The 17,468-nt window shown below is 34.2% G+C and overlaps 1 protein-coding gene across 1 annotated transcript; it reads left to right on the forward strand.

The window, feature by feature from the left end:
* The first annotated feature begins 3,892 nt into the window (after positions 1–3,892).
* Positions 3,893–7,950, forward strand: LOC127834281 (uncharacterized). The gene is made up of 4 exons (XM_052359992.1): positions 3,893–4,129; positions 4,638–4,749; positions 6,118–6,482; positions 7,861–7,950. Exons 1-4 carry the CDS (start codon positions 3,893–3,895, stop codon positions 7,948–7,950), a joined length of 804 nt encoding a protein of 267 aa, XP_052215952.1.
* The last annotated feature ends 9,518 nt before the right edge of the window (positions 7,951–17,468 follow it).

A 17,468-nucleotide genomic window follows, 5' to 3' on the forward strand; every position in this document is an offset into this window, starting at 1 on the left:
TTATCACATTTTATAAACGATATCTCCATTTTATGAACTTATTATTTATATTTTTCGGGTAAGTATTGCATCAATAAACATAACATATCCGACTTTGAATATTAAGTTTGGCCGAAAACTTTTGTGTTATCCCTCCAAGACAATGCACGCATATAGATATATTACTAAAGACTAAACTTAAGGCGTGATCGACTTGACAAAAAAGTTGGAACAGGCGACCTACCAATATGAGCTGCTATACGTTATGCAAATGCCTCATTCTATCCTGTATGATATAGCGAAGCCAATATTGTAATTAAAATGAAAACCTATACCAAAAACATAGACACACGGCCATGACTCTGTAAATCCTTAGAGCCCTCGATTATATCATGACGTTTCGTGTGAATACTTTAAAAAGTTCCCGAGCTATATTTCACACACTATGCGAATTAATGATTATAGATTTAAATATCATTTATCTCATAAATTTTTCTTTATGTATATGTACACCTTCATAAAAATATAAGGCAGCGCGTCAATACTGTGTATTTTCTAGGTAGATTTCGCAATTTCTCTGTTTCAAATATTTGATGGGCATGATGATAAGAACAATGGTGCTTTACATTGACATAATTTTATTTTTAAAATATAAACAGCATGAATGTTTTTAGTCATACTTTAAAGGCTCTATAAAGGTGAAAAATCTAATTATTATGCATATCAACTGGTCAAAATTTTACCGGATTTCAGTTACTGTTGCATAAAAACTGCTGATAACACAGCTTAGGTACAACGTTGCCAATAATTATGGAAGATATACCCGTTTCATATTAGGAAGAAATGTTTACATTTTTGCAACTAACGTGATGTGTTGCCTCAGAGCGGTGACATATGCTAAAAATAGCCGAAATAAAATTCAATTTTATTTCTATTTTAAACAACTTTTTACCAGCAGAAAGTAACTTATTAGTTCACTACAAACGTTTTAACCATTAAGAAGAGACCTACTTTGTGAGTACTACCGGAAAACGTTAAAAATCATTAAAAATTAAAAATCGGTCAATAATTACGGATCTTCACCTTTATAGAGCCTTTAACATTGCATAAATGATTTCAAGTCGTACATGACACGCGCTTGCTTACTACATACAAAGGGAGAGAATCAACCATGTTTTAGTCTGCAATAATAATTTCAAATCTTTAATGCTATTGCAGTAAACATAAATTAATAGTTAAAAAGATAAATATATAAAAATGGGCGGCACAACATTCAACACATTTTCCAGAGGCATAAAGTATACTTTTGTCAGATGAGTAAGCCTATTAGGAGAGCCATTTAGTAAGACAATGAAGTGAAGCTTTTCAGCTTTACGACATGTTCTTAAGCTATGTAAGCGGACGATTTGCAAACCATGAAATACGTATTAGTTAAAATATGACACACTCACACATTGGTACCACTTAAAAAATGCAATAACATCAAAGTATTCAAGACCAAACTCACAGACGTCCTAACTAAGTATTATCTAAATGTAGTAAGCCTATGTGCAACACTGAACGCAAATATATTAATGCTTATTTGCCAGTGTTAGTTTTAAATTGAATTACACATTTTATTTAAAGAACGAAAACACAAACTGTTGGTCTCTTTCGATACCAAGGCGCTTTTAAAAGTTTGTTAAAGCCCATGCAGGGATGGGACTGAAAAATAGGCTTTATAACTACAAGAACGTCGCAAAATCTTATTTTACTCTTGCGAGAGTTGAGCAGTTGTTCTCCAAACATAAAACCTTATAATTTCCGCATCAGCGAAGGTGCATTTGCATTCTGCCGGCTCCACACAAGCGATAGTGTACCCTACGGAATACCGTTAGTGCCATCGTGGCTACACATTAAAGTCCAGAGGGCGAGAATGCGAGATTGCGTTAGTACGATGGCGACAATGCGACAATACGATGTCGACAGTGCGACAATACGATGGCTACAAATCGATAATACGATGGCGAGAATGCGAAAACGCGATAGTACGATGACGACAATGCGACAGTGCGAAGACGACAGTGCGACAATACGATGGCGACAGTGCGATAGTACGATGGCGACAATGCGAGAACGCGATAATACGATGACACCAGTGCGACAATACGATGACAACAGTGCGACAATACAATGACGACAGTGCGATAGTACGATGGCGAGAATGCGAGAGCGTGATAGTACGATGGCGACAATACGATGACGACAGTGCGACAATACGATATAATACGATAACACCAGTGCGACAATACGATGACGACAGTGCGACAATACAATGGCGACAGTGCGATAGTACGATGGCGAGAATGCGAGAACGCGATAGTACGATGGCGACAATACGATGACGACAGTGCGACAATACGATAGCGACAGTGCGATAGTACGATTGCGACAATACGATAGTCATATCGTACTATCGCCATCTTATCATCGCATTGTCGCCATCGTACCATCGCATTGTCGCCATCGTATTGTCGCACTGTCGTCATCGTATTGTCGCATTGTCGCCATCGTACTATCGCGTTCTCGCATTGTCGTCATCATGCTATCGCGTTCTCGCATTCTCGCCAAAGTACTATCACATTGTCGCCATCGTATTGTCGCACTGTCGTCATCGTATTGTCGCATTGTCGCCATCGCACTATCGCGATCTCGCATTCTCGCCCTCTGGATTGAAATGTATAACCACGATGGCCTTAACGGTATTCCGTAGTATCCGCAAACATCATTCCAAGCGTCCGTCACCCGTGGAATGCAATAAACAATGTGCATGATTTACGTACGATTTAAACTGTTATATAGTGAGCACATCAAGAAACCTTTGATATATTTGTAAAACGCGTCTGGGGAAAAAGCCACATAACAATTCAAATAAATGTGGTTACCATTTGAAAGTTAAACTTAATACACTTTCCTTATAAAATGTTAAAGTATATTTTATTAAATACCGGGTAGTTTGTCACCAACCAATCGATGTCAGTTGTGCATTAGAAGAACATTTCCCTCAACCAGGAAGTGTAAAGCGCATTCGTTTAAAACGTTAGACGTAAGGTTGAAGTTGTGCAACGAATAATTTATTTAAGTAATTTGAGGACATGGGTATATGTGTGGTACGATTAAATTGAAGTTAACATTAATTTGTGATGCCTGTGTAGTTCATATTGAAACCCTTTTAACAAACATGTAACGGTATTAAATATGAATTGTTTTGAAAATTCTAAATAAGACTGAATACTCTTTAGATCAGAAGTGTTGCATGATTGGCATTATTTTTATGCCACAATTTTATTGGTGTCTGTTTGTTTTCAATTTCAATGAGTTTTTAAAAATAAATCAAATTTGTGCGAATAATTTTTACAATGTCGAATGTGTGAAACTCGCAACAAAGACGTTTCATTAATGTTATTTGCATTTAAACTATGGACATTAACATTAGATGTATTGAATTAGAACATTGTTTTAACTCAAAGGCACTTTTATTGTCCTTTCAAATATCGTTGTATTTAACCTTCTAGATACAGGCGGCTAATCTGAAAACCAAATAAAACACGTGGCATCTGATTGATTTCAACAAGCAGTGGGGAGTGCTGAAATGTCGACTGCAAGAAAAGATCTGTATGCTGATCGTCAGTTTGTACGAATGGAGTCAAGTATGGATACGCAATATGAGGAAATAACACCCACGTTGATGGGCAATGGTCACTTTATAGCTCCGAATTGCCAGGCAGTCTTTGAAAATGAACAAAAACGCAATAAAAAACATACCGACACGTGTGAACTAAATGTGAGAAGATTGAAGAAAATGACGAAAATAGTTATTATTATTGCAATTATGTTTGTTAGTTGTGCTTTTGTAGCTTTAACTGCAATAACCATGATTGCTAGCCAGCAGACGACAATTAAAGAATTGCAGACGACAATGGAAAATCTGCGCAACAGACTTGCGCAGTTGGAAGAGAACGCTACGCTGTGTATACCATGCGCAGAACTTTCATTGGGCCCATATCCGGAAGATACACCGGATGTCGCCCAACTGCTGAAACACGTTGAAAATGGACAACAAATTTGTTGTGCAAAAACGGCTAACCAGACTTCTTTTTTCCTTAATCTGGTAGGTAGATCACATGTTCAGCTTGGATTTCAAAACATGACATAGACCGATTCTCATTATCTTTCAACAAATGTTTGCATCCGTAGTTACTCTGCCGCGGCATTGGTTATATATTTTCTAACGCTCTATTTTTCTATATTTTCTATCATATAAGATTTTCAATATTTTGTTTTTGTAGCAAATGTTCGTTTATAAACTTTGGCCCAATCTTTTGAATAATTAGCTTATATATGAGAACATGAAATATGTCATACGCTTTATGTTAATTGATGTATCATTGACCTAACTTTTGTTTCAGTTCGCAAAGAGAAAACAATTAGAAAAATGCGCTCAAGGTATAAGAATAATTTATGCACAGTCACTATTTTATGTGTTGTTTTTTCTTGAAATGCAATATTTAAGTTCGCCATGCAATTCCAAGTGTTGTTCATGAACACATCATATACCAGTCTGAATGTTTACAATTTGCGTTTTGCGTTTTGCTTGAAAACAGATGCCATAAATGCAGAGAATAGGCCATCCGGAAATTGCAAGTTCTAGTTCCCCGCACAGTCCATCTGGTAACTCGTTCAGCAACGTATCAGCGCACATGCTGGCCGGTCCCCAGCCGACCAACCTCTGTGAGTAACTATGTTGTTGTTTTCTTTTCCATTGTTTTGGGGCCCTTTAGGATGTGATCGAACTTTGTATTTGAAGCAGAACGGAAATTTTGTGTTAAACGTTCATTTAAGTATGCGGAAATTAAAAGTAATATATATTAATTTGTTGCTTTTTACTTACTTTATACTAACAAGATTCGGATATGGTTTCCCCTTTTATTTATTGTATATAATTATTTAATTTATCAAGAGAATGGCTTTAAATGAATGTCTCGATCATGAACATCCAAATAATGATAAAATTCATATCATAAAATTTAATATCAAACCGTTTCCTTCACTGTATGTTGTTATCTTTTTAATGCTTAAGTACATTACATTTTTAAATTCGATTAAGATTTATTTAACACACAAGATTCTCACTCGTACATAATGGCCTATATAGATATTTTTATTTTAGTAAGTTAAATTATAAAATTCTAATAAATATATGAAAACAATAATAATTTTATCAAATATATAATATTGCGGTTCATTTCTCGATCGATCAAATATATTCTACGGAAATAATATTTGTTAACACGTTATATCAAAAACTTACAATATATGTAACTTCAGCTGCACACTTTAAAGGACATGTTCACATGAAATCAGCAAATCACCAATATTTTTTGTTTTCGGCTTGCCTCGCTTCGTTAAATATGAAGACGTTTGAATTGATTGGACAGTGTGTTTTATAGAAAATAGAAACCCATACTTTCAGAAATCGCGCATGCGCAGCTAGCATATCATGTGTCCTTCAACCGTTTCATTTTATGTTAAAGATTGTCAAATGAAGTATTCGTAAAGCTGTTTTGAGCTGCCGTGAATTCGATAGGCTGTATTCGCATTATCCAATCAGGAAGTAACCGATTTTCTATTTTTAAAGACATGTCTGCATTAAGATTCATATGATATTTTATGATGTAAATGTTCGGCCTAAGTATATACCGCTGACCCTGTCTTGAAAAGTGTAGTGCATAAAACAGCAAAGAAGTAACAACGATGCATTTTATCGTGCAGTTAACTTAATGTGCAATTTTGTAGAAAGCAAAGCAATTCAAATAGGAAAAAATGCTTTGCAGTTCTAGCTTCAAATTGTGTACAGCAATATGTTAAAGCCGTTAACAACTTTATCTCGATTTTTGAAAATTGAAAAAGATCATATTACGGTCATTTCGTATCAAATTGCTGTTATTCGCGCTCAAAAACTATATAAACTCACAACAATTACACGCACAGTTGTTGAGCATGCACACGGCAACGACTTTCTTGTTACTGAAAACGACAGGTTCCGCTTTAAAACACATTGCCGCAAACATACATCACCCTTTTGCTGTTTTTTGGAAGCATTGGACGGACGTATCCGGAACTGGAGTATCGGACCGACGGTACCAGGAACTCACTTGACCAACATGCGGCACTCCTCCGACAACCGTTCCCTAGTCAGCCCGGAGTCTGGCCGCTACTTCCTGTACAGCCAGGTCGGCTTCCTAATATACTACAACCCGGAAGCGCAGCTAGACCCTCAAAGTCCTGCGCCGTCGCTATTTCACTCCGTCCTCCGGTATAACTTCTTATACCCGCTAGGCGATGAAGAGTTGTTGCGAAGTGACGTCACTCGGTGTTGGAAACAAAAGAAAGACTACGGCCGTTACACAAGCTACGTCGGCGCCACTGTCCAACTCAATAAAGGCGACCTGGTCTATGTTAAAGTATCAAAAATCGGATTTCTGTCGAGAGACGAACCGTGTTTAACGTACTTCGGTTTGTTCAAAATTGGTTGAAGCACGTTTTGCTATGATACTTTGTTTGTTGCTCAGTGATATATTACTTTATTGCTTCAATCCAATGGCTTTTAAAGGTTTAAAATAACAACATCATGAATAATAGATAGTTTGATACAAGTATATGTAACGATCTCAAATTTCCTCTGCAATGATCAAGTATAAATGTAGTGTTGTCGGTATTATTCTCGAAAATGGCGCATATGTTGAGAACGAAATGTGTTGCAAATAAGAAAACAAGTTTGTGTTTAGCCTTGATATAAAACTAATTAGAGAACATTATCATTGTTACCTACTATAAGATAGAGTGTATGACATTCGACACAAATAGTTAGGTTGTGTATGTTCAAATCGACAATTTCTGTTTTGTTCTGATGTTCAATTAAAGCAGGATACTTTATTGTATGAGTGTATATTTGATACTGAAATATTTGTTTTCGGAAAAGTTCATTTTATTTTTACGTTCTTCATTTTAAATTTAGAATGATAATACTTTTATCTTTTAGTATCATTAACTTCATTGTGTTTTATTCCATTACATTACGGGACATGCTTATGTTGATGTTTATTTTTTTTGGCTTATTTTTCAAAAGATATTAAACGATTTAAACTATTTTCACGATGTCTATATTTGCCCTTCCATGTTTTTTTGTTTCTTGGTCCTTGCATATCGCTTTTGTCTAAAACCTGTTCCACACATTTTTACGTATCCATTTCATGAATTGCACACCAATTTTTTTCCCTTTTTTATTCAGTTACAACAATACAAACATAAATATTTATATTTGAGCTTCTTTCCTTGAGACGACAAAGCTATGACCAGGCAACCTCGCCATGAGTGTTGATAGAACATGTCGTTTAAACCAACACTATTCTGATGTCATCGATTTGAAGCCATACAAAACCAAACCAATTATATCAGTCCGACATAATTAATCCAATGTTATTATATTATTAATATTTACTTTCATCATTATTCGAGTATACGTAATTTAAATATGAAGATAATTTAAATTTTCAAAACAAAACTTTATATGTTCGAGAAATCGGAGGTGCAGGCAGACATAAGGTATGCGTCTCTCTACTGAGGTTTTTCAGAGTTGTGAAAATCAAACATGAGTTCCGAATGGGACAGAACATGTACCTTGTATTTAAACAAGGCTACTGCAATTTGGCTTTTAATTCCTCTGCATGCGAAAATTTATTCGAAACAAGCGATATCGCTCAGCACAGTCTGTACTAAGTTGAAAGTGTACGCTCCTATGTGATCCCATAACTGAAAGTGTACGCTCCTATGTGATCCCAGAACTGGAAGTTTACGCTCCTATGTGATCCTAGAACTGGAAGTGTACGCTCCTATGTGATCCCAGAACTGGAAGTGTACGCTCCTATGTGATCCCAGAAGTGAAAGTGTACGCTCCTATGTGATCCCAGAACTTGAAGTGTACGCTCCTATGTGATCCAGAACTGAATGTGTACGCTCCTATGTGATCCCAGAACTGGACGTGTACGCTCCTATGTGATCCCAGAACTGGAAGTGTACGCTCCTATGTGATCCCAGAACTGGAAAAACCCGCACGTTTACTTAAAAATAAAGAATAAACCAGGACTAAATTCATTTATTTGTTAGTGTGTGATCACTTACTACATTAGCAAATGTTTAAATAGATCTTCGTGGCAATACAGCTGAGCGTAAAGGGTAACTGTACATATAGAGAATTTTTTGCGATTAAGTTTTTCCATAGCTGACAAAAACAGATCCTCCAATTGTTGGAAAAAACACAATCTCATATAAAAATAGCGATAGTATAGACCTCAAGTTTATTTACGATCGTTGTTATACTATGGCTTTTTCATCTGTAATATGATACAAATACTCTTCACGTTGCTGCATTACAAAAAAGACAACCAACAAACATGTATGTTAAATCTTTAAATCATGATCAATATGAACAGAAAAATGATGTTAATATAATATTGGCAAATCGTGCAATTAAACAATGTGAACCCACTTATCCAAGCCTCGAACTGAAAGGTTGTGTTTTTGAATTTTATTGCATTCGTCTTAAATTGAGTGTCAATATATATCAATGTTCAAATAGGATAATGAAAGTACACTTAACGTTTTGAGTACACATGTTTAATGAGCAACTACTTCATTTTATTCATTCATTCTTGTTACCCAATAGGTGTTTGTACTTTTTTGCAATTCAACCTATTGCGTTTAATAGAATTGTAATTAATGTTTATGTTATACAAATATGCAATTATTTACAAATCGATTATATATCGATAATATTGTATTATAAAATATTGGCTACATGGTGTTTGTTACTATGTTTTGAAATAACAACTTTCGCCACTAAATATTTTTACTTTGTTCTCGCATATTAACAGTTTATCTATTTTACATGTTCAACCGTTTCTACATATTGGTTGAAGCAATGAATTACTAAATCAATAACATAAATTTAACAGAAATACAGAATAGAGTTAATCGAATCTCAGTCGCAGATGATTTAAGTATTAGCGGCGAACTTGCGGTTCACAAACACATTAACCCATTTATGCCTAGCGTCCTGAAAAAAGGACTTTGCAAACAGCGTAGATCCAGATGAGACGCCGCATAATGCGGCGTCTCATCTGGGTCTGCGCTGCTTGCTTAAAATAATTTCTGTAAGAAATATTCTAAATATAGAAATAGGTATACCAGACATCCCTTATTTTAGAAATAAATTGATCCAATTTAGAAGGATGGGAGAGTCCACTAGGCATAAATGGGTTAATTCAACAACACTAGCCTCATGTTTTCAGAAGGCCCATTACTTACATGACAATAATACAAAATATTATTTATATCAGAACCCGGGACTATATTACATTCTATTTAATAACCCAAAGGGCAAAAAGTTATGCGACTATACACTATAAGAACCAGATAACTCGATGATTATGCACACTATCAGACCCAAGTGACTAAACACAAATTATCACAACCTGATACTACAGAACTCGGTCATTCGTCATTATCAAAGAACACGGAACCGACATAGTTTGTTTGATACCCGTGACCCAGAGAAAACAGTGCCTTTACCCAGTCCAAATTATATACATTGTATATGAGCATTCGACCAACAAAATTCCGCGATTATTGCCAATTTATTAAAATATGAATCTCACGGAGCGCAGTGAATTTACCAACAATTAAACTAATCAAGAAAAATTCAGACAATGGGCATATAATTCAGCACATGTGATTGACAAGAATCATAAGCACTTGATGTTTGCATCCATACTATCAAAATAATTTCTTGTTAAATCGATAACATTCTGAACAACGTTATATTTGCATGAATTAGGCTTTTCTTTGTTGCTTACAAATATTGTTTAGTTGCAATATAAATCGAATGCCAATGCGTTAATATTACTTGAAGTAGCAAACTGTGTGCAATTTAAAATTATGAAATCGATTATAATTGTGTGTGTTCACACTTAATATACAGTTTCTTCGTGTATCTTCTCTTCTGTATCTTTGCTTAACTACGCAAAAATAATAACCTTAGATTTATGCAAATAGAATCTGCAAACTAGATATATAGTCTGTAAATACCTGTTTTAAACGTTTCAATATTTGAATGTTTCAAGAGCACTTCTTTAATAGTATTGCACTTGTGCGACCAGGAAGATACACCGCTTCAGAATAAACAAAACCTTGGTTTGAGATTTTATTACCGGTCGGAATTCAAAGAGTTTTTGTCACCAACAATAAATTTTAACTTTAAGTACTTTAAATGTTTATTTAAGATCACCGCTTCGTCTTCTTCAGAAATAGCTTTAAAAACTGTTGTATATATAACTTTTCATGATTGAGCAGTCCGTTCATAAGATAGGCTCTCTCAGTAAGAAATTTCATCAAACACATGCGGACACTTTCCATCATAAGTTAACATGATTCAATTAATGGCAATCTTATCAATTGCGGTTTCAATATTTAATCAAAGAGAATGAAATCTTGTTATGATTCTCTCCTAAAGTTTTCAAGTATTATCTGCCGTGGAAACAACGTCAATTGATTACACTAATGCATTTTTTTCCTGCTACCAAAAAAGTATTTATATTATGGTTATAAGACATTGCATGGATCTATATAAAAACGGACCCTTAACATGGACGAATTACCCATTACCTATTAAGCCCTTGGATCCAAAAATGGAACATTTTGTTGCAATCGATAAAGTAATTAACCTCCCCCTACCATTCCTTTAGTAGCTAACAATCGCACTATTCTTGCAATTATCTGGGTTATTGGATGTCATTCATAAGTGGTGTATTGGGTGATATAGGGATAACCTAGATTCAGAGCTTCGTGTGTTGCCGCACGCAAAAAACGGACCCTGATAATTAAGATATGTGGGTTCTAGGCTAGCCCACACCGAATCACCCCTACAGTACGGTACGATCGTGTTTTTTTTAATTATCTGATTTAATTAAAACTGTCAACAAAAACCGCTGTGCATAAACCACGTAGAACATGATGTCACACACAACACATGCGAAAAATTCATTGACTTTTTACTAGTAGTAGTAGTAGTAGAAGTAGTAGTAGAAGAAGAAGAAGTAGTAGTAGTAGTAGTAGTAGTAGTAGTAGTAGTAGTAGTAGTAGTAGTAGTAGTAGTAGTAGTAGTATAGTAGTAGTAGTAGTAGTAGTAGTAGTAGTAGTAGTAGTAGTAGTAGTAGTAGTAGTAGTAGTAGTAGTAGTAGTAGTAGTAGTAGTAGTAGTAGTAGTAGTAGTAGTAGTAGTATAGTAGTAGTAGTAGTAATAATAATAGAAGCGTTGTTGTAGTATTAGAACTAGAAGTAGTAGAGCTAGAAGTGGTAGTAGTCTATTTTGTTGTTGTTGTTGTTGTTGTTGTTGTATGATATGAAATATTTTGAAAATTAAGTTTTTCAGTACTGTTTTTATGCTGTTTTCGTGAAGTTGTTATCGCTTCTGTGATTAACAGCTTATACCTTATTCTTCGTGATGCTCAATGTAAATATTCACATGTGTTATTTTTCTACTCAGTAATGACTTTTAGAATCTATAAATCGGGGCTCAGCATGAAACTGTCGTTACTGACCATAGCGATGTGTATGACACATTCAATATAATTTTAAGGTACGTATGTAATTGGTGGTAGCAATGTATGTTCCATTTCATTTGGATATTCAATCTGTATGTCTTGTTTTCGTTTTAATGACTGCAGTTTTTATGTTCCAGAAATCAGTTCCTGTAAGATAACTATGTCTACAAACGAATCTCGTGGATCTATGATCCTCTTTTTCTCTGACGTGTAACATGAGTCCTTCAACAGAGTTTATACATTTTGAGCAAAATTGCTCATATATAGCAGACTATGTATTTGGGATTAGCAGTGTAAACAATAAGACTTTATACAGCTAAGCATACGCCACTGAGACAGTAACGCTAAATTTGACTATTACACATTTTACAAGTTCATCTGTTGGCAATTATTCTTGTTCGATCCCTTATACAACAAACACGTCATCGCTTACTGTACAATACTCAGGTACATGCTAACAGATTAATTATCAAAGGGCTTTGTATTTGTTTCATTTCTTACGAACATTATTATTCGATTTATATCATTTACCTTTGGCTAATATATCCTATAACACGTGGATAACTATGTAGCAATAAGAACACATTATGTTCATCCGGCATACAATGATACATAATGATTGTTCTTTATCTATAGTACCGGTTTCCTTTGTAACGCTGACTCCTGCTATATCGATGATTTCCATGTTACAAAACGTTATTTAATGCATATCCTCCTCCACCCGACCCTATCTATAACGTGGTATTTAGATATAAAGACACCGTCGGATGACACCAATGTTGTGAACATTACATCACGTAGCAGCAGTGAAACAACCGGAGACGTAACGACAAGTACTTTTTACAATTACTTATACAGTTGTAGATCACGGTGCAAATATATATTGCAAAGTCTCAAATGGATACGGGTAAATCATTTCTAACGCGAGACTTAATATCGATGTGTTAGGTAAGCGGATTGTTATATACTGACTGATTTCATCGAATAAAACGGTTATTGATAATACCTTCTTCACTAGTTACGGATGCCCTTTTCAGCAATCACTTATATTAATACATTTGTTTTGCTGCGTTTAAATGTGTCCATCATTGCCGATAATTATTCACAAATCGGTTATTATCAGCGACAATATTTCTGTGATACTAAACAGAACCGTGTCGCTAGAATGTAACTCCTCTTGAAATCCAACACCAACCATTTCGTGGGTTTTGTCTAGTGGTTTCGTGATTTACAACAAATATATTGAGTTGAAATTGGAGAGTAACCACAGACAGGATCATATGCAAGGCCACACGTTTTATGAAACCAACCTATGGCTTCGTTATAACACATTATACTACAACTGATTTACTAATGGACATTTTATGTAAGTATATGTAACTGTAATAAATGTTTAATATATAAAATATACTTATACATTACCAGTGATAAAATTATTGTAGTTTAAGCGTAATTGTCTCGATGAAATGACTTACTCACTGAAAATAATACAAATACATTTGTAATGTTGTGGAATCATCCAGTTTTTATAATAAACTGTTTTATCATTTCTATAGGTTTATGTATCAAATTTCCCTTAAATGCAAATATAATGTCCTTCATATCTAAGTTGATTACAATAATTTCGTTTTTGTGATCACATGATAAATGCCGTATGTTGTTATATGCATACCAGTATTATTAAATTTATATCAAACCATCAGGATCGGTTCAAAACAAAAGGAAAATGTATTATGCATTCACAATGTGTGTGTTCTTAAATCAAAGTGCAGTTGACTGCATATTATCAGTATGTCAGCTATCATAATTAACAAATAACATAATTTAACTCGGAAATTTACCAAAGGTAAACTTAAAAGGAGTTACCTACACACTTAGATTTTGATTAGGTGTAAAGAACAAAACATACGCGAATATAATGATTAAACAATTGTTTGCATAAATCAATATGAAGGTTAATGTCTAACAATGTTTACAATCAAATCCAATTCTTCCTTTAATCTACGGATTCAGATCTGTCAATAACTTTCATTTAATGACTAAGTGTAATGCATTTTAGGACAAAAACAGTATGTTTACCATGGATAACAATACCTTGAACATTGTTCATCTCTACAGATTCACCGTCAACCCCAACCTGTTCAATCGGAGACTAGTTTCTATCAGGAAATACCATACGGGCAATTAAAAACGAATCACTGAATATTAATTCTACTAGCAAGAGTAACCCTCCTCCGACGAGCTATTCGTGGAATCTGCCTGATGGAATGAAACAGGTCGGACCTCAACTCGCAATACCACGTTTACTGTCGAACGGTCCTTGATGTCAAAAATGTTATGAACTCAACATTGCTACCGCAAGTCATAAGTGGGCACGCCAATGTCATGTTTACGCTTGACATATTATGTAAATTTAAAACATGTATAATATATACATATAGTTATATTTGAATTGCAATTAATACATATTCTTAATGCAGATCGACTGATTTACATCTCTTCCCCCTCGTGATAAATTAACGTACTGGGTAGTGTTATTATATTCTGAATTCGAGACGTCCATGCATGGTGCAATGCTTAATTGCAATATACTCGTTGTGCAATTTATCATTTCAGTTCCGGTGGTGGTACAATATATTGAGAATAAAACCATTTTGAGAAATCAGACATTGTCTGCCACATGTTCATAAACACCTTGGAATCGCCCTGAGGCAAGTTTTACATGGATACAAGTGAATACATCTCGCGTGGATGGACGAGAGCAAATACTCGTGTTGCTAAACATGCAGACCACTGACGGGGGCTTTTATAAATGCAGAGTTAACAACAAAATGCCACCTACAGGATGTTGCGCACTGCCAACATATGATGAAACAATTTTTTTACGTTGAAGTTCAATGTAAGTGAATAGTTAATACATGTACGTATGTTTATGTAATTAATCGTCTTTTCAAGACTTTAAAGCATTGTTTACAGTTTATTGCTCAGACCGTTAAATATATGTCCTTATACGTATAACTATATATATTTAAAAATATTTTGCATGCTCAAATTACTTTGTAGACGCATCTCTATTACAAGATTTTATGCCACCGGATTTGGTAGTGCGTCAACTATTACGGTTAATGAGAATAAAAGTGTAATATTACACTGCGATGCTGAATGCAACCCTTCGGCTTCAATGCTACTTACAAATAATACTGGCGGTGAAAATAATTTACTGAGTGGAAAGTATTATAAAACAATATCCACATCCATTCCTCATGCACGATGTGAATATGACATGTGAATCTACCAACGCAGGGCAAACAACACGCTTAATAAAGTTCAGTATGTGAGGAAATTGAGATAAAGATCCAATGTAAATTAATAAAATAAAATACCAATCGTTTGTTTTCTGTTTACAATAATTTGTCTTGTGTTGATACATGCATTGTAAGTTAACTTATCTTTCATTTCGCAATAACAAGGTGCTCCGAGATCCTCACCATTTATGCCCACAAAAACGGATATTTGGACGAAAATTAACAGTAGTGTAATTCTCACGTATACCATTGTAGCGTATTCTCTCCCCCCCACCAGCTCTTCATCAGCATTTGTTTTGCGGAAGCATGTAAATGATGAATATTTAATACTCAATGATTCAAGCAGTATTAATATTCAAATTTCCAAAGACAGACTGCAAACAAACCTGTCACTATTGAAAGTAAAAGTTGACACTTTTGCAAATTATACGGTCAAAGTGGACAATGGAATATGTTATACAAGCGAAAGGTAAACACGACGATGACTTTATTCTAAGACTTGTATTAATGTACGATTATAAAGTTGCTTAATGCTGAGCAAACATTTACACAGTAATTTATCACAATTGATAATTACTAATTAATTGTATAATATATATATATATATATATATATATATATATATATATATATATATATATATATATATATATATATATATATATATATATATATATATATATATATATATTATATATTGAATTTAACAGAGGAACGATCTATGCCGCAACAATTCCGCGTTCTTGAAGAGGAAGTAACTGACAGTTCGGTCACCGTCCAATGGATACCAGGATTTAATGGAGGCGAATATCAATGGTTTGTTATACGATATAAACAGGAAGTGAGCGAGTATTGGCTAAACAATATGTATATGAACATATCTATTGAATATCTAATGACGATTGGTTTCTGGGACTTCTTATCAATTTAAAATGTATGCAGAAAATTCGATTGGAACTTCAGGGGAAACCAGTGTAATAACATTAGTAACACGAGTTAAAGGTATGAATAATTCATTTGTTTTCTTTTAATGTGTAGTGAATGTTATTAGTGGTGAACCATAGCCGGAAACATATTCGTGAAAATAAAAACATGTGTACACCAAGTTCAAATATAACAACGTATTTACTGAACAATTTCTGTCTTACGGATTCCAAGTTATGAAATTAAATCACGTCTTATAACATTTTGATTGTTATCTGTATGCAATATTGTTTAAGATCCCCGAATGTGCTGAATTGCCGCAACAAAATGAATAAATTTCACATTATTCTGTAATGATTGGATGCATTATCAATTGAATGGGGTTGTTTTACAGGTCAATATTTGCATTCAATAAAAAATAAAATGTCAGTTGTGTCTTAATTAGTTTAACTTTGTGTTTATTGGCTAACGATATTGAAATGCCTCCACTATTTTGAAAAGATTTGATTATGATAGCAGAAAACATGTAATTTGATTTTGTTTTTGACGAGGCTGCAAATAACAACCACTCCAAATACACGTGTAACTGTGTATGCATTTGTTAGATAACGCATCCTCTTCATCTGTCGGATCTGCAGTGAGAGGTGCTGTAGGTGGAATTCTTGTGATAGTCATCTTGATGTTTTTTTTTGTAAATGTAGGAACAAGTTTAAATGTTGGTATTTTCTCGTTAAACGTCGATGTTATTGTATATATACATATATAGCATTGCACAATTTATCCGCAAATGTATAGGTATTAAAGTGAGCAAAATGTCTAAATGATGTATTACATACCCAGTGGGCTTATATTTCATTTGATCTACCAATCTTATGTTTTCATGTGGGCATCGGTGCATAGCTGAGATTGAAATTATTTATCATATAATAATACAATATTATTTGATTGAAAAATTTGTGGAGCGGCGAATTATCTTTAAAATATACGTTCAACATGGTAATAAATCAATAAAAGAGTGTAAGTTTCAATTGTAATACGTTTCCAGAATCCAGGCTAAGGTCTGAGCGCAGTGTGTGCGTGTCGATTGTATTATTTATTTTTAATTGTTTTCAGGAAATCCAAATGCTGGTGCTCATTACGATGATCAATTCAACGGAGAGTATGCATCCATGTTTGAATATTTGAATAGATTCGTATATATCAAAAGTATCATTACTACTGCGCTTACAGCTTCCTTTTAATTATTATTAAGAAATTTCTCTAATAATAAGCACGATACTGTTTGCTCCAGTACAAACGTTTCAGCTGTCAATACTAGCTCCGAATATGAAGAATACAGAATCGGTATGTTTGTATGTTTGTGAATAAGTTTATAGATGCCATTTATGTTGTTTAAATGTGAATGCTGTGATCAAACCGGCAGGTTCTTTAGGTTTATGAAAATACAAAAATGTGTATAATTATTGCCATATCTAATTAAGTAAAAACAAAATTATATATGCATTTTTAAACGGTATACATATAACGTGTATAATTCGTGCCATATCGTATGAAGTGAAAAA

Source organism: Dreissena polymorpha, chromosome 6 (assembly GCF_020536995.1).
Source record: "Dreissena polymorpha isolate Duluth1 chromosome 6, UMN_Dpol_1.0, whole genome shotgun sequence".
NCBI classification, from domain to species: Eukaryota; Metazoa; Mollusca; class Bivalvia; order Myida; family Dreissenidae; genus Dreissena; species Dreissena polymorpha.

Bases quoted from the DNA above. Each gene is read 5' to 3' on its own strand.
- LOC127834281 (XM_052359992.1), top strand. From the start codon at position 3,893: ATGATTGCTAGCCAGCAGACGACAATTAAAGAATTGCAGACGACAATG. The intron at 4,130-4,637 runs GTAGGTAGATCA...CCATAAATGCAG, and splicing joins CTTCTTTTTTCCTTAATCTG to AGAATAGGCCATCCGGAAAT. The intron at 4,750-6,117 runs GTGAGTAACTAT...GTTTTTTGGAAG, and splicing joins TCCCCAGCCGACCAACCTCT to CATTGGACGGACGTATCCGG.